The sequence below is a fragment of the Gymnoscopelus microlampas genome (assembly GCF_963454915.1).
Source record: "Gymnoscopelus microlampas genome assembly, chromosome: 20".
In the NCBI taxonomy this organism is placed as follows: domain Eukaryota; kingdom Metazoa; phylum Chordata; class Actinopteri; order Myctophiformes; family Myctophidae; genus Gymnoscopelus; species Gymnoscopelus microlampas.
In genome coordinates, this window is record NC_139957.1 from 23440493 (window position 1) to 23458124 (window position 17632).

The 17632-nt window shown below is 40.9% G+C and overlaps 2 protein-coding genes across 2 annotated transcripts; both read left to right on the plus strand.

Annotated features, from left to right (window-relative positions):
* The first annotated feature begins 4650 nt into the window (after window positions 1–4650).
* Window positions 4651–11746, plus strand: pttg1ipa (PTTG1 interacting protein a). Its single transcript, XM_084044875.1, has 7 exons — window positions 4651–4942; window positions 5937–5989; window positions 6413–6521; window positions 6672–6774; window positions 7302–7367; window positions 9975–10021; window positions 10319–11746. The coding sequence occupies exons 1-7, from the start codon at window positions 4858–4860 to the stop codon at window positions 10354–10356; spliced, it is 501 nt and encodes a 166-aa protein (XP_083901001.1). The 5' UTR covers window positions 4651–4857; the 3' UTR covers window positions 10357–11746.
* A 941-nt stretch (window positions 11747–12687) lies between these two features.
* On the plus strand, window positions 12688–16744 carry sumo3a (small ubiquitin like modifier 3a). The gene is made up of 4 exons (XM_084044279.1): window positions 12688–12824; window positions 14537–14665; window positions 14827–14898; window positions 15294–16744. Exons 1-4 carry the CDS (start codon window positions 12804–12806, stop codon window positions 15354–15356), a joined length of 285 nt encoding a protein of 94 aa, XP_083900405.1. The 5' UTR covers window positions 12688–12803; the 3' UTR covers window positions 15357–16744.
* Window positions 16745–17632: the final 888 nt, after the last annotated feature.

Here is a 17632-nt window from a genome sequence, read left to right on the forward strand (position 1 = left end):
TCGCCATCAGCCAGTCAGACCCCTTGACTCCTACAATGGGCCTATAGCAGAGGGGCATAACATGCCTCAGTCCATGTCATTGGTTGGCTGGTTGGTCTTGACGGAGTCATCCACACCAATCAGCTAATCCTCAGGAGGTGAATCCATAATGGTGAAAGCATGTCTACGATGTTTTCACAAAGAAGCAAAGTGGAAGTGGACACAGGGGCCAAACAGCACACTCTACTGGATGAAGTTCCACTTGGGATAGGGGTCAATATGTTTTGGAAAATGCATAGTCTATTTAAAAGCATTAGCATTAGCATGGAAAAAGAAAAAAATCATCCAGTGTTTTGGGACAATTCTTCTTCATATACACAACCCCAGTTTTAGTCCTGCATGTAGATGTTACAGCACACCTAATACATCGCTGGTTTTTCTCTTCTGGACCAAACCCAATAATGACAAGCACAACCAACCAAACCCTACAGTTTCTATCTCTTTTCTCTTTCTGTCCCTCCAATGCACTGCCATCTATAGGCATTATTTCAGGTATCTCTTTCTTTTATCCCTCTCTCTCACATATTCTCAATTTGAGTTATCTCTCTCTTTCTCTTCACATGCATTTGTCCTCAACCCTATTGCATCCTGTTCGCTATTTGTATTCAGTTATGATGCAAAATGTGTTATTGCTTGCAGCCCCCACCCCCCTCTGTGTAACTTCAGCTATCCTATAACTGTTTTATATCTGTTTTGGAATGAGAGAAGGACTTGGTGACTATTCCTAGGAGCCAAATAGAATATCAAGTTACATAACAGTCACTTCCTGTGTCAAAGGACATGACTTCATCAGTGCCACATCAGTGCCATCACATGACCTGAAGTAAAATAAATGTCCAGATGAAGAACTTCATATAGAGACCCTCTTAAGAACCAGCAACGGAGGTTTGCCCAGGGCCCTCTGGTGATGACTAGCCTGACTGGGAGACAGGTTGCACTCTCACTTGGCCCCTGTGGATGAAGGGACCTTCAAAGAGAGAAAGCTGGAGAGTGACAATTTCAGTATCAACCAGTAGAGTATGAGAGAACATTTTCCTATATTGTGTTCACCTAGTACTACAGCACGTATTACACACACACACACACACACACACACACACACACACACACACACACACACACACACACACACACACACACACACACACACACATGCACACAGACGGTCCAAAATGCTGTATATTGTTTTGTACTGTATATCACAGATACTGTATTGTAAGAATTATATTGATTTTTGGTGGCCACTTTACTGTATTGTATATAGATGCCATACAACACCATGTGACTACTCTCATGTGTAGTATGCAAATGAACAGAGTATGGAATCATTTATACATGGTTGCGTGTCAGATCTACAATTTTGCACTGCGACACGTGAACTTGTAGATGTGCTGTTTTCGGTGCGCAACAAAGTATAAATTACCCATAAATCACCACTGTGTGTCTATGCCAATACATCACCCACTGGCTCTGCCATGTGAATCACAGAGATCTTTAGAAATTAGAATGAGTAAACTACAAAACAACAAGGTGGGCCACCATTGACCATATTCATGCAGTGGCCAATTTGCTGTTATATCATTCTTGGTAGGCGATAAGAGCTGTTGAGAAAAACGTTCGCACACCTAGAGTAAAAGCTTTAGAGGAGATGCGTAGGCAAACAAGGGCACATCAATAATAAAATGATACGCCCGCACGGTACAGGAGCATATTTATTGAAGGAGAGGCAACGTTTCGGTCACTGATGACAAACTGCACGGTACAGGGGCACATATTTGAAGGAGAGAAAACGTTTTGGTCACTGATGACCTTCTTCATGCCTGAAGAAGGTCATCATTGAACGAAACGTTGCCTCTAAATGTGCTCCTGTACCGTGCAGTTCGGCAGTCTGCGGGCGTATTATTTTATAGGCGATAAGAGCAAAATGCCCCCCCTAGTGGTCCAATTTGTTGGGTCTCTTGAACTGGTTTCCCCTATATGTTCTTCCAGTATTCTGATGGATTTAATTGTATTATATTTTAAGGTCACTCTGCTGTACTAATAGGAATCAAACAATCTATATAACCTGGACTACTCTACCCCCCCCCCCCCCCCCCCGTTTTTTGTTTCAAGAGATCAATAACTTTACCATCAATGCTTTGAAAAGCACAAGGACTTCACTTTTGTGTGTGATTTAACCCTGTTTTTAAATATGTGACTATTATTACTACTGCTACTAATACTATTATTGTATGTCCCTGCTGTCTACCCCATCCTTAAGTGCTGTGTTTGGAATGCTGCTGTGAGTGTGTGTGTATCGATGGTGTACCGCCAACTGTGGTGTTTGACGGAAAAGAAAAAGGGAAATGAGAAAGAATTGTGATTATTGAGTAAGCATATTGAGTGTGTTCCGTGAAAATATGAAGAGAATTTACAAGACATTTATCGAAGAATGATGTTGTGATCGTGAGTTAAAGCGGAAGAGGAATAGAGGGGGAATATTTATCTCTTAATGTATGTATTCTGGGGGGAAGGGGGGGGCAGAGACTGACATTTATTGAACTGTGTAGTAATGGAATGGAACTTTGGAATGAGGGAATTTAATTCTCAATCTCAGTGTGAGAGAGGAGCGATTAGGCACCATGCAACATCAATGGGTACTGTCAGAGATGGGAATTCATGCGTTGGGAGTACTGATACTCATGACTGCTCTTTGTGTGTGTTTATCTTGTTGTTATGTTAATATCACCAACTGTGGCACTACAGTCAGACAAACCTGATCACTCTCACATGGAATGCCTACACTACGGTATCCATGTCCTTAACCATGTGAACCCTCGCATTACTTTTCTGGGGCGAACATTCAGCTAAAATAGAAGACCTACACGCTCAGAACATGTCGCAATGTGAGACACGTAATGTGAGACACGCTTGTAGATCAGCTATTTTCTGCAAAAAATATTTAGTGTAGCGGGAAAAAATGAGGGACCTAGTGTAGAACCCTGGGGTACTCTAGTTAACTAAGTATATAGGTTAATGAATTGATTAAACCAAGTTTAGATTAACATTATACATGAAATACCCTGGGGAAATCTTTGATTACAAAAATTTAGTCTTCTTATATACATAACCTAATCCCAATACTCTAATTATGAATTTAGGAGAATTTAGCAGTTTTCTATCTATAGTGAATAGGCATTTGAATGTCTGCCCCAATGACATCATTTTTTGTTTGTTACACCTTAGTGTAAAGTCATTTAAAGTAACTTAAAGTGGACATGTATTTTAACCATTTCAAACTATTGCCTGTCTGTATTGCCATATAGCCTACACACAGTCCCCTGGGATCCTGACTATAGAATTAGAATGGGTCAAACCTAAGACATTTCAGTTGGAACTTTAAGTCTGTTTTTACCGGTGGTCACTGAAACAGAGAGTCCAGGGAAACAAAGTATGGCTATATTAAACCATAAGCTTGGAGCTATGGGTTAAGCTGTACGTGTCTGACTGTCTGTTCTACCTATTCTACATCTATGGTTTTGTCTCTCACTGATATCACACTGAGTAAGAAGAGGCTGCTCATAGATGCTGCTTTGGGATCACTGTTTATTCTATGGTCAATATAGAGCTGTTGAAGACCTATCAATCCCAAATTTGTATCTATGGGCAACTTCAATACAATAAAGGGTCCTTAAATCAGCCGCAGGCGGCCAGAGTGGGGCCTTCTCTTATGTTATGCTTATTATCATCATTATAGTAAAACATTGTGCTTGTTTATATGAAAAAAAGAGAAAGAGAGAGATATGTTTGTTGTTGTTTTTTTTATTTGTAACTGGCTTTACAAAAAAATATGCTTTAATAAATTATTGATTATTGTCCACTATTTTTGTTTTAGTTCATAGTTCACACACACACACACACACACACGCACACACGCACGCACGCACGCACACACGTGCACACACACACACACACACACACACACACACACACACACACACACACACACACATGAGCATGTGTGCACTGTACTTGTGTACTTGTGTGTGCAGCTTGCTTGCATGCATGCATGCATGCATGCAAGCTGCACACACAAGTAAAAGTAGCAATACTACATTATAGAAATACTCTGTTACAAGTAAAAGTCCGGAATTCAAAATGTACAACTTTTGTACAAGTACAAAAGTATTGGCATCAAAATATACTTAAAGTACCAAAAGTAAAAGTACTCATTATGCCATTTCAAGTTCTAAAAATGAATGAAAATCTTTTGAAAAAAAGCAGATCTACAAGCTCACAACGGTCGCAATTAAGCGACGCCTTGTGAGCTTGTAGACCGGCTATAATAGCCGAAATGTGTATGGCTGAAAGTAGGTTAATGTATGTTTTGTAAGATTTATCCAAAACTACAAAGTAACTCGTTTTGGAAATTGTAGTGGATAAAAAGTAGTCTCTGGGATGTATAGTGGAGTAGAAGTAAAAGTATCGAAAATTGGAAATATCCAGGAAAGTAAAAGTACCTCCAAAGTTTACTCAAGTACATGTACTTAGTTACTTTCCACCACTGCACACACGTCTTCCTGCCCCAGTTTCGTTCGTAACGACAATGCGCTCAGCGTCTCACAACCTGGAGGCGATCGGTCACATTCCTGCTCAGAACAGAAGAGAACGATCATCACAACTTTCCGACTCCGAGTCTTTGCCGACTGGAGCACAGAACTAGGAGGCAGCAGCAAATTCCTTGTCTTCAAGCTCAAGTCATTACATACTTTAGTACTTTAGTACAGTCAGTTCAGTGTATTAAGTATTAACATTAACAACAGATTGACAGGAGTCAGGATGATGGATGTCAGAAGTGTTGTCCTTGTTCTCACTATCTGCGTTGTGTCGACGGTCTTCGCCCAGACTTCCGCACCTGGCGTCGGTGAGATTGGAAATCAGTGACACTTTCTTTTGTCATTAAAGATTAAGAACAATTCATAATTCGATCACATTGTTTCTTGTTATAATTGCCTTTGGTTGCTTTGTGTATTTTCTAGATACATTTAACTTGGGCTACGAGAGACTTTTCTTCCTGTTCATTTATCAGCCTATCGAAGCCTTTCTAGTTATGAATTCCCCGATATAAACCTGCCTTTGATATGGATGCAAGACCAGCAGTTTGAACAATTACATTCTACAAACAACGGAACACGCTGTGTCCTTTTAGTTTAACATGGTAAACCTATCAAAAAGGCTATCCAACAGTTTTATTTATTTTTAAGGGTGTTGTCTCTCTTTCTTTGAGTTTCATGCAGTAGCTTTTGTGTAACTGAAACCTCTCAGCAGGAACAATGATACTGTTTTCATTCCCTTTTCAACACTCCAGGTTCTTGTTGTTGTGTAACAAAGACAGATAGACAAACATACAACTTAAATCACAGTAATAGGACTTAAAGCCTATATGTTGTGCCAGACCTCTTTGCTTTTATTTGAGATTTCATTTGACAGTAATTACTAAGGTTACTGTGATGCCTGTAAGTCTACAGCATACTATGGTGCGGATAATAATGGTTCCGTTCCATCTATACCCTGTTTACTGTGGTATGTGTTTCCATGGTAAATGTCCCAGGTGGTTTGGCTGTTGTTAAAACACCCTATGGGGCCAAACCAGTAGGCCTTTAAATCCCCAGTCAAATACAATACAAACTAATGTTTACATGTCTCTATTTACATGTTGTCAGTCAGTTGTGTTGTCTCCATTTATATGTTGTCAGACAGTGTTGTTGCGTTTGCGCAGCTGCTTTAGTGTCACTGACCAACACAAAGCAGCAAACACACTGAACTCTCACACTGTGTGTTACTCCATGTTTACCCTTCTATGGTTGCCCTGTTCAAAGCTTTATAAACCTCTTAACTCACCCTCCTCCCTCTCACAGCGTGCGAGAAGAATAATGGAACAAGCTGTGAAGAATGTCTGAAGAATGTGTCGGTGAGTTCTGGGGATAAAAAATGTGTTGTCATTTTGGGCAGACCTAAACATTTAGGGGAATAAGGACATACACAGTCTTTACGGAGTGTTGTTGAGGGATGAGATTGTTGCAGGTGGAGCGGCCATCTGGCTCCTCCCCGGTTGAGCTACCGGTTAGACTGGTTTGGAGAGTAAAGCTGGTCTCAATTCCTTGCTGGCCTTATTTTTCCCCCCCTTTTCCTCATTCTTTTATCTGTTTGTGTCTGGGTGAGAGGAAGACATTGAGAGTGTGGGACTGTGGGATTTGTTGTCAGTAAAATACGAGTCTTTGTGTGTCATTGCATTATACTTACAGTCTGTCCCTGCTTATTACTCAGGGTGTCATGATTTATCTGACTACTGGACTGGTCATGCTATGTGTATGTTTTGTGTGGATCCTTACAGTGTTTGTGGTGCATAACACACAAGTCATGTGTAACCTACCCTGTGAAGACCATCCTACCACCTCATGCACTCTGTCCACTGAACGATGCACGCTGGGGGCTCTGCTGGAGTAAGCAAACACACACACACACACACACACTATTTATGCAACTCAAACTGAGGGGCAACACGTTTAGATAAATACGTTATAATAAGTTAGCATGCAAACAAGTTGGCATTAACTACATTCCTTGTGTTTCCGTGTGTGTTTGTTATGCAGTGAACTTCCAGGCACTGATAATCACATTGGCTGTTGTGGGCGGAATCATCATCATTGCCTTTCTCGTTTGCTTGTTCTGCTGCTGCAAGTGTGAGAACTTTGGGTGAGTCTAAGTGTTAAAGTGTGACATGGATGAGTCTACTGTGAAATGAAGGAAACGTAACTATACGCACATGAAGTGTGGGTGCTGGGCTAAAAAGTGGTAGCAAAAGGTTGACAACGTTTCGATCCGCTGTGGATCTTCTTCAGGTCATTTGAACATGCACACCTGACTTATTGTGAAATGACCCACATTAAAGGGTCAGAAATATGAGCTTAAGTCAGACCATTTCTTTGGCTCTATCTAAACAGGTAGTTATATTCTTGTTGTACAGGCATCTTGAATTGTGTTTATGTTTTACTATATATATTTCTACCTATTTCTATCTCTCTCGCTATGTCATCTATTCATGTTGCTTTATCCTGTTGTTGGTTTATGCTAAGTGCTTACACACATTAGTGATTAGAGTTTTTCATGCTTAATATTATATTGTATGTAACTGTGTTGGCTTTGGTGTGGCCCCTGCAAAGGCTACTGGTTAGCTAATAATTTACTTATCGTGTGTGTGTGTGTGTGTGTGTGTGTGTCAGATCCAAAAGATTTGACGACAAGATGGAAAGGCAGGCCAACAAGACAAGGAGCAAACAAGCTGAAAGGTGCGTGCTATCATTAGTGGGCCTATTGGGATGTGAGCACACTCATGTTATTCTTTATACTGTTGTTCGCATACAGTAAGAATCCACACTCATGTTATTCTTTATGGTTCACATAAGAACACAACTGGGTACTAGAAATGTCTCACAGCCTATCTTTACTTCTCTCTCTTAAGGCCAGTTCACACCAATGCAACATGCAACTACTTGCAACCATTATCCCCAATGGCAGTTGCAAGGAGTTGCATTGGTGTGAACTGGCCTTAAAACTGTTTTGTTGCAAGGAGTTGCGACTACCGGTAGCTGCATTGGTGAGGTCTGGCCTTCAGCATTCGTTTTGTCTCACTATGGGAACGCCCCCTGCGTGTACTCAGCAGAAGCTGAAATTACATTACGCCAGCCCTGAGTGGCTGACCTTAATGACCCGAGTCAGGGGAGGACAAGCCCTCCTTCCAATATATTGGCCTGGCCACCCACGCATTGGCCATCAGCTAAAGCTCTGAAAAACTACAGGTGCGAGCGTACTCTTCTGGCAACAGCATGTCGAGTTGGGATACTCACCCAATATGCGTTGTGCGTGTGTTTGGGACTGAAACATGCCCAAGACACTGATGTCCACCGATGGCTTTACCCATTGTACTGCTGCCTTTCTGAAAAGCTGCTTTGTCTACGGCTAGCACACCAGGGTTACCCGTCCGAGAGCGATCCTGTTAGGTGTGGCAGCTCATCTCCATCCTAATACCGCTCTCTCTTCTTCGTCATTGTCCCTGCCATCGAAGGCTGACCATTTCCAGTCCAGTCTTTCCAACAAAAGTTACAAGAGGGACACACTCTCAGTCAGAGCATTATTGAAACTATGCATGCCGAGACGAGGTCCAGCAGCTCCTCGCCTGTCCTACACTCAGGCTACAAGAGGCCAAACAACAGTCTTCAGGATCCCCAAGGTCCCCAAACCGCAAGCCGCCTCTCAGTATCCTGGTGGTCCCTTGCCCAAGAGTGTGTGGACAAGGAAGTCTACACCGCAAGCAGCACAACCTTCACCTTCGGCTACCTGGACGGCAAGGAAGAAAAAGCACCCTGCCTGAAAGTCTCTCGGGTCAGAATGAGCAAGACATTTCTTCCCTCTCTTCTTTTCCTGAGCAGTTTCGAGGGGACATCTCATCCTCTTGCCACAGAGTTTGGTTGGCATTCACACTCCAGAGCAAAGAAAGAGGGAGAACATTTTGGGTGAAATTGGGACATGTGAGCGTAGACGTCTTTGCGTTGACAGAAACATCTCAATACCCTCTGTTCTTCACCATTCAGGTTCATACTGTAGGTCAGCTCTAGGAGAGGATGTATTGGTGCACGAGCACGTTCTCCTGTATGCGTTTCCTCCTATCGCTCTAATTCCCCCCTACTCTGGCCAGAGTGCGGTAGGGAGGCCTGTCCATGATTCCGATACCTCCTTACTGGCCAGCGAAATATTGGCTGGCAGGGATCATCCCCATGGGGATTTTCATCCCCATCCAGAGAGGTTGACTTTGTGGGCCTGGCCTGGTGGTGAATGGTTCAATTTAAACACTGGGGTTGCCTCACTGCATGATTGATACTGCCAGGGCCTCATCCACTAGGTCATTGTATGGCCATAAGTGGTGTGTTTTTGAGTATTGGTGCTCTAATTCTCAGGTTAACCCTTTTGAGTGATTCTGACATATTTACAGGACCTGATAGACTACAGTATCTATCTACTATCTTACATTACCAATAGTGCAAACTTGCATTGAAATTAGTTTTTTTTTAAGCAGTCACCACCTACATGGTAATAGGAGGTTGATTGGGCTTGACGTACTGAGGTAGCTTGTACAGTCTACAGCCTGTCTGGACTCATGTGGACTAAGGTGCCTTGTTCAATGATACCTTGTTCAAGGACACCATACCTTGTTCAAAGGATACCTTGGCAGTACCCAAGAGAACTGGCACCTCTCCAGCTACCAGTCACACTCCATACTGCGGTCCGTGCTGGACTTTGAACCGGCCACCTTCCAGTTCCCGAGCCAAGTCCCTACGGACTGGAACTGCCACTCAGTAGAAACTGAGTGCCCTTCTATTATAAAGCAGCCTAATGCAGATAACAGATGCATTTTCTCTATAATAAACATTTTTATTTTATTTTGAAGTTTGAATTAAAATACTGTTAAATGTTACACAAATGAGCTGTTAAGTTGTCTTGAATTTGATTATTATGCGTGTCCTGCCTTGGTTGCACTTAAATGCTTCCATTGTAAATAATATTTTATTGACCTATTTGGCATTTGTGTTTCATGTTTAGTTGAACTCATTGAGTCTTGTACCTACCTAGTGTGTGCATGGTGTGCTCAGTTTCTATATACATTGTGGCTGTTATCAGAGAATCAGCTGCCCCCGTTACATTGTCTGTTGTATTCACTGTTCCCTATCAGTTACCTTCATAGCACAACACAAAAGCATTATATGGGGGGTGAGGGACACACGTCACAAACTACAAACCTGCCCAAACCGGTTTGTGACATAAACGATTTCAAGGAGTGTTTTAGCGTCTTTTAGTTATTGATTTGTTTTCAAATCTTCTTTGGGGTTTTGTTTTCATAGGAAGGTAGAGATGAATATGAGACATGAAGAAATACGAAAGAAATACGGTGAGTATTCACACACACACACACACACACACACACACACACACACACACACACACACACACACACACACACACACACACACACACACACACACACACACACAATCTGTTTCCCCATTCCTCTCAGAGAAACAAAGAGACTTTGCCTTGTGACTTAAAATGTACATTGTGAAAGAGATACAAAAACAATTCCTGCTCTATTGAGGTTTTGAACCTGACCAGATTTTTCCCCCTTAAGACGTGTTACAGTGACCTTCCTTGAACCACAACATCTGCTGATTATGTTCTATCTCTCTAGGTCTAACTGGACCGAACCCATACTCCAAATTTTCATGAGGCAATCGGTGAACTTAAACATCATGCTATGAACGTCCTGCTTTTCCCTGGTGTTTAACCCTTCACCCCAATGGATGCTGTTGCTATCACATGAAAACCTGACCTGTGCCTGCTATGGTAGTACAAAAAATGTCTTCATAAAATCTCTGGAAAGGTGACATTGTATTTATTGCATTGACCCCCAATGATGAATTCTGTATTAAGTGTAAATAAGATAGAAGGATAAAACAGGGGGATGTCTGAATGTAGCGGCAGTGTTCAATGACTGAGTTTTGTTGAATTCCAACCAAGATTATTTTAGTTTTAAAATTGTCATGAGTTTATATTTTCAATATTAGTTTAAAGATTAGTTTTTCTTCAAAGATGTGTTAACTAGCTCTTTATTTGACCAATCGTTGCTATAGTGTTTGTTCAATAACAGGGGTCTCCACATCTCTCCACCTCTGTAGTAAACAGAAAATTGGTTTTCAGATCAGGATACCAATTTCATCCAATCAGGAGAGAGACCTCACGTAGGATACAGGATAAACAAGTGAAATTGGAAATGATGAAAAGAATAAATGAGATGACAAAATTGGAACTGGAACACAAGCTGATAAATTATCTTTGTTGGGTTCTCTTTCCTGATTGGATGAAATTTGTAACCAACCTGAAAATGTATTTTCTGTTTACTGTAGAGGTGGAGAGACATGGAGACACCTGTAAATTACTGAACAAACACTCTATATAGCAATCAGTATAATTAGAATATAGAACTAGTTAACACTTATTTTAACAAAACAAATATCACTTACAGCACCTTTACAGCATATCTTCATTACACATTTTGACATGCTGGTATATGTTAATAGTAGGCTGTATGTTGTGCCGAGAAGTTACACAAAATGTTTCTTGCCCCAGCTTTTCTTTCTCTCTCTCTTTTTTTTTTAGTAGATGTTCAGTTTTATTGTATTTATTCCCACTTGGACGGACTCCTAGATTTACTGTAAAATGTACAGTTCAGACTTAAGAGAATCAAAATTACAACCCATGCGACTCCTATATTAAAGACCGTAGGGTCCCTTTCAGATTCACATGTCCTCTTGGATTCATTCATGCTGAGACTCAAAATTATGTTTACTGTTTGAAATATATTGAAATGGATTTCCTTAAAAACTGGTATGATTATTTTGAGGTCAATATGCACTCTGGATAAAACCCCTATTCATGTAGTTTGAATGGCTAGATGTTGAAATGCAGTTTGGTTAAATTGGCTTTAAATCTGTAGAATATAATCTAATACACAAAGGTCATCTATTTTTTTTCTACTGTAGCAATACTTTAAGTCTTTGCTGTCAATGTAGGCTTTTGTTAAATTCTAGTTATATTAAAAAACATGTTTTCAAAGCAACATGTGTTATGTGACTTTTTTATTTATTTCAATGGTCAGTGTGGATGTATTAGTAAGGGTGGGTCCAGTCAGTGTATCTACTGGATTAGCATTTTAGACCATAGAGTTATAATGGATTAGATTTAGACCCTTGAATCCAACAGTTTTGGAGCGCCCCCACCTGGACAACAGATGCCATGCCTAAAATAGCTGGGCATTGAATGAACACACTAGGCAAATTATAAAGTGCATCATAATAATGCATTTGATGCATGCGTTTACCTTTGCATATTGTAAGTGCTCTGGATAAAGAGCGTCTGCTGCCTAAAAGTCTCGGATACAAATGTATTATCCCTAGAAAAAAGCTTTTTTTTCCTCCTCTGGTTCATAACAGACTATGGGTAGTTTACAAAATAGGTCCCTATGGCATTGATTCTTAAGTGGGTCCCAGGGTCCTTGAGGGGGTTCCAGGGGGTCCCCAGTAAAATTTCTTAATACAGCGTCACAATAATGTTTAACCCCTTGGCCATATTTTATGCTTTTTAGCTATTCAAAAATAGCAGATACAAGCTCACAATGCGTCACTTCATGCCACGCTACGAGCTTGTACATCTGCTATTTTTGAACATTTTTAAAAAACATTAAAAAAAAAGACATTTTTAAAATATTTTTTAATTTCTTAACACAAATCTTCTCTTGTGGGTCCGTCCCTGGCACAGAACATTTTCAGATGGGAGTCCGCGGCCAAATAAATATCAATTTGGTGGTCCATGGCACCAAAAGGTTTGAGAACTACTGCCGTATGAGGGTCGAGGGGAAGAGGAAGCTCCCCCGACCCCCTTGGCGGGTTCTCCAATCGGCGTGATCGAATGTTTTGCATTTGTGCGCGCTCCCGTTTCCGCGCTCCCGCGAATACTTGGTCACGTGGTCTCACCGGATCCAATCAGCCAAGTGCAATAGGAGTTGAACGCGCGTTCCCGACACTGGAGGAGAAGAGAGGGCAGAAGGCGGCAGAAAATAAATATTTTTGGCGAATAACATCGCATCCCGTTAAACCACACAGATAAATTCAGCCAAAATGTCAGAGGAAAAGCCAAAGGTAAGACATCTTGATTGAAGGACGGCAGCATTTAATGTGATGATTAAAAACAAAGCTTCATGCCAACCTTTCTTCAGATACTGTGCAATCTAAAATGGCCTGGTTTGCACGTTTCTCAGAATCGGCGCAGTGTTTGTTTCGCAAATGAATGACTGCCTGTATTATGCATCATTTCCACTTATACGGGCGTGTGCGTAAAAGCATGCAGAAGAGATTCGGTCAACAATATAGACTCGACTCAAAAACCGTATAAGCTGGAATCTTAGTTATTATGCAATGATTGTCATTTGCGGATTTTCTCTTTGTGGAAAGGGGACCACGCAGTGTTGCCATGTCGGCTTATTATAAGCGACTTTGGGCTTCTTTTTCTGTGAAGTTGCTTATAAATATTGGTGCTTGTGTTTTTTTGGACTTGGTTCTAAAGTGTATTTGCTTATTCAGGCTTGCTTCCAAATGTTTTAATTATTATTCAAACCAGTAGTTTTTAAATATGTCATGATGTTTTGTGCCCAGGGGAGCATTTGTGATGTTAGAATGTTTAAAAAAAATATTGCACATTTTATTGCAATAGTTTTTTGAAAATGGCAGTTCTGCAAGCTCACAACGCGATGCGTTGTGAGCTTGTATATTGGCTAATGGCTATTTGCAAATAGCCGATGCATTATAGGTATAAACTGCTCATGTGGCCTATAGTTGCTTCTTTGGGGCTTGTTTTCCTAGACCTGGTTGCTTATTTCACTCACAAATTGTGGCAACATTGGGACCACGCTATGTCCGCAACGCAGTAAATGCCGCAACGACACCGGGACGCCGACATGAATGATGACGAATTAAACGCAGAAAGAGAGTCGTGCTGACGGTGGTGTTTTATTAAGTGCAACAACAGCGGCAAAAATGCTTACTGTAAAACGTTAACCAACAGCCGGCAGCCATGGAACGATCAGCATAGCTCCTGAAGGCTGGTGTGTGTGCAGCTAACCGGTTAGCCGGAAGCTAATCATCAGTGTTGCCATATTTTGTGAGAAATAAGCAACCATGTCTAGGAAAACAAATTGAAAAGAAGAAACTACATGAGCACGTTAAACTTATATGCATCGGCTATGTGATAATAGCTTGCAGATCTGCTGTTTTCAAAAACTTACAATAAAATGTGGATTTAAAAAAAAAAACATTCTAACACAAAATGCTCTCCTGGGAACAAAACATTTCCATGAAAATATTTGAGAACCACTGGTTTAGACAAAACAAATATAAACGCAATCCTAAATAAGCACTTTAAAAACGAGCCCAAAAAACCGCAACCACCAATTTCTACAAGCAACTTTATAGAAAAAGAAGTCCAAAGTCGCTTATAATAAGCCGCCATGGCAACACTGCTAATCATGCCAGCTACCAGGTTAGCAAATGTGAGCGAATTTGTTGCATTGATCATGTTCAGTTCAGTCATGCCTGGTTAATGATCACATTGTATTTTATATAAACTGAGATAATAATGCCTGTTCATACACCATACAAGAAGGCATACACAGATATTACGGTTACACTAACAAATATACCAATAATCAAGTGCAGTTACTTTTCTACCAGAAGGTGCAGTGTTTTCATATCTCATTGTAATTTACTTTTGTGTTAATTTTGTGCGTAGTGGAATATCTCAAACGTGCAATCAGTGCAACCTAAGACCAGTTGTGGATGTGTTTTGATTTCCTTAGGAGGGAGTGAAAACCGAGAACGACCACATCAACCTGAAGGTTGCAGGTCAGGATGGGTCGGTGGTTCAGTTTAAAATCAAAAGGCACACACCTCTCAGCAAACTAATGAAGGCATACTGTGAACGACAGGTGAGTTGTCACTCGGCATCAGCAGTGAACGCTGAAGAACTCAATCCCAGCTCTTATATCCCAGCTCTTTTAGTGCACAGTTTAGCTCTTTACTTGGGACTTTATGTACTAAGTACGAGATCATCACCTGCAGTGTTTTATGTTTATTCGGTTTCCTTTAGGGTCTTTCAATAAGGCAGATCAGGTTCCGGTTCGATGGTCAGCCTATTAATGAGACGGATACACCTGCACAGGTAAGAGATGATGTGCTTTACACAGTCAGGTTCACTTGGAAGGTAAAGAATCAAGGCCAATCGTTGCTAGAGCCACCTTCAATTTCAGTGTTCTCAGTTTGAATCTGTCACGTAGAAATGTAATGAGTCATGTACCAAACAATTGTGCAGTGGTTAAGATACCCATGGCACTTATGTTGACCCAGGACTGAATCCCATCACTACACCTTCCTCTACCTCCCTTGTACTGTCCCCTTCTGTGGGGTTGTTGATGTCTGCATGTTTTGAAATATTTATCATTTAAACACCACTATGGAATACTGATGAATCCCTGCAAGCGTATGGGGAAGTCACGTATGTGACAAGAAGGAATGATGGATTGTATTTAAGTTATGAATTTTCCCCTGTCCCAACAGCTGGAGATGGAGGACGAAGACACCATAGATGTTTTCCAGCAGCAGACAGGCGGGTACTGCTAAGCCCCTCCCACCTCAGTGATGGCCACCTTCAGACCATGCCCCCAGCCACCTCAACTATCCCTCTCAGTCTCCTCCCATTTCTCTTCTGAGCTTCTTTATCGTTATTGTTATTATTATTTTTCTGTTTAATGATGTCTCATGTTTTTTTTTTCCTCAGTGTGTCAGGGGGGTGGGGGGTGGGGGCTCCTCAGTTGTTTATGTACTGTCTCAGCCAGGACTGAACTTTCGGACGTGTCAAAGGTCTTTCCGCTGGCCAATCGGGACACTACTTCCTGTCAGCATCTTGGGTTGCAATTGGATGACAGCATCACAGCTGTTCGGGTTTGTCAGTGGGTCCTCTGCTTCTCTTGATAGTGAAAGCATAGTATCCTGTAGGTTATCACAGTTTTCATCCATTGCGGGTCAAGTGCAGGCCTTTGCCATGTGGTCCACGGTCACCGTCAGTTTTGACATGGAAATATTTTGAAACGGAAGCACTTCCCAAACTATATCTTATTAGAAATCCTTCCGTTTCAATGTGATTTCATGTGCAGTTTGTTCACTTCTGAACGGTGACCATGGTGCTTTTGTCTTGTATTTTAATTCTCTTTGCATTTTTAGGTGCTTTTGCTGAACAGGTCTGCAAATTTTATATTTTTTTCCTTTTTCCTTTTATTAAATGTAATATTACCCAGGGGACTTATTGCTTTGTGTACAGAACTTTCAGAATGGACACTAGATGTAACTGTCGTTGGGCCTGGACCAATACTCCAAAGACAAGCTCTCAACTTCATGTATTTTGGTCAGTGTGAAAGCAAAGCAAGGTCACGCCATTGTAACACTGAGGCAGTGTCTTTCTCTGTATAGTAGTAAATTGCTTCCTCTTCTCCCTGACTCATTTATTAAGTGAAATCTAGTTTGTTTCACTTAAGTGGGAATAGCGTAAGTGGAACAAATTAAGATTTCAGGTGTTAGTGGGTACCTACCAGGCTGATCAAGCGTTTGTCTGAGTAGAAAAGGGGTGGGTGGGGTACGATAAGGGAAAGATTTTTTGACATGCTATATGGGTATAGTATGTCAATATACTTGTTGGTGAAAGAAGTAAAAAAAACAACATTGTGGGCTGTTTTAAGAATAAACTTGTTTCTCAACAACGGATCTGGTTTGTAATATTAATTTGTCTGTTAGAATGTCTCTCTGGCAGTGATGAGGTTGTCCAGTTTGTGTTGACATTTTGGAAGTGATGTATGCATTCTTGTTGCATTGTGGGAGGGAGGGAGGTGTACCCACTGAGCTGGGGAGATATTTGTTCTGTACCCACAGTTCTTATGTTATGTTTCTCTACTGATTTGTACATTATTTGTTGTCTTTTACTACTGTATACAATAAATATAGTTTGCTACACAGGTCCCCTGTCACAAGCTTCTTCAGTGTGCATTTCTACAAATATTGCAAATTGTCAAATGTCCATGGGATTCCATATGGATAACTTTATCCCCTTTCCCCCTCTGACATTCTTGGGTTAAAAAGTTATTTAGGGTTTATTTCCCTTTAATCTGAAACCGTTTCAAATTAAGGGTCAATTTATTTATAACTTTATTAAGTAACTCTTAATCCTTGACTCGGGTTGAGTGACTTGACATGTTTTGAAATTAAGATGTTTGCTGTTTGGCACTATGGGTTAATTTTTGCTCATGGGCCCCGGTCGAGTGGCTTTTGATTTGTTTTGAAACTAATTGCTGCCTGGTTTGAAGTTACCTGTATAATGGCATTGTGAAACCAATACGCTCATCTTGGTATTTTATCATTTCTCAGAAGATGATAATGTGTAGCAGACTTATGGCAGGCAGGTGGTGCTGCTGAGCCATGGTCACCTGAGACCTTGAAAATGCAGATACCAGAAAAGTTGTTTCAATTAAGCTTCAGCGATGAGTCAATAGCACAATATGTTATTTCTGAACTATTTTAGTTGGAGATGATAGTCTGAGGTCCTGGGGGAGCACTTGACCTCTACATATCAAGGCTATTTTAAGATTTGTGAAAAGGAGGTGTCTAACTTTTGGCAATAGAAAGGGATGGCTTTAAGATTGTTCTGTAAGAAAGTTGAGGCGTTCATAACATTTTGTAATAGGAATTTACAACAGATGGCACAGTCTCTTAACATTTAGACTCAGAATCTGATTGTAACTATTGTTTTTTTGTCATCAGAATAGTGGGGTAGGTTATCTACATAGACTTTTTGAATGTTACTTAACGTGGTCCATCTGAAACTACCAAGTGAAACACCTGCTCTGATG

Coding starts and splice junctions, on each gene's coding strand:
- pttg1ipa (XM_084044875.1), top strand. CDS start 4,858: ATGATGGATGTCAGAAGTGTTGTCCTTGTTCTCACTATCTGCGTTGTG. Junction 6,522..6,671: donor ACGCTGGGGGCTCTGCTGGA/GTAAGCAAACAC, acceptor TTTGTTATGCAG/TGAACTTCCAGGCACTGATA. Junction 10,022..10,318: donor AGAAATACGAAAGAAATACG/GTGAGTATTCAC, acceptor CTATCTCTCTAG/GTCTAACTGGACCGAACCCA.
- sumo3a (XM_084044279.1), top strand. CDS start 12,804: ATGTCAGAGGAAAAGCCAAAG. Junction 12,825..14,536: donor TGTCAGAGGAAAAGCCAAAG/GTAAGACATCTT, acceptor TGATTTCCTTAG/GAGGGAGTGAAAACCGAGAA. Junction 14,666..14,826: donor AGGCATACTGTGAACGACAG/GTGAGTTGTCAC, acceptor GGTTTCCTTTAG/GGTCTTTCAATAAGGCAGAT.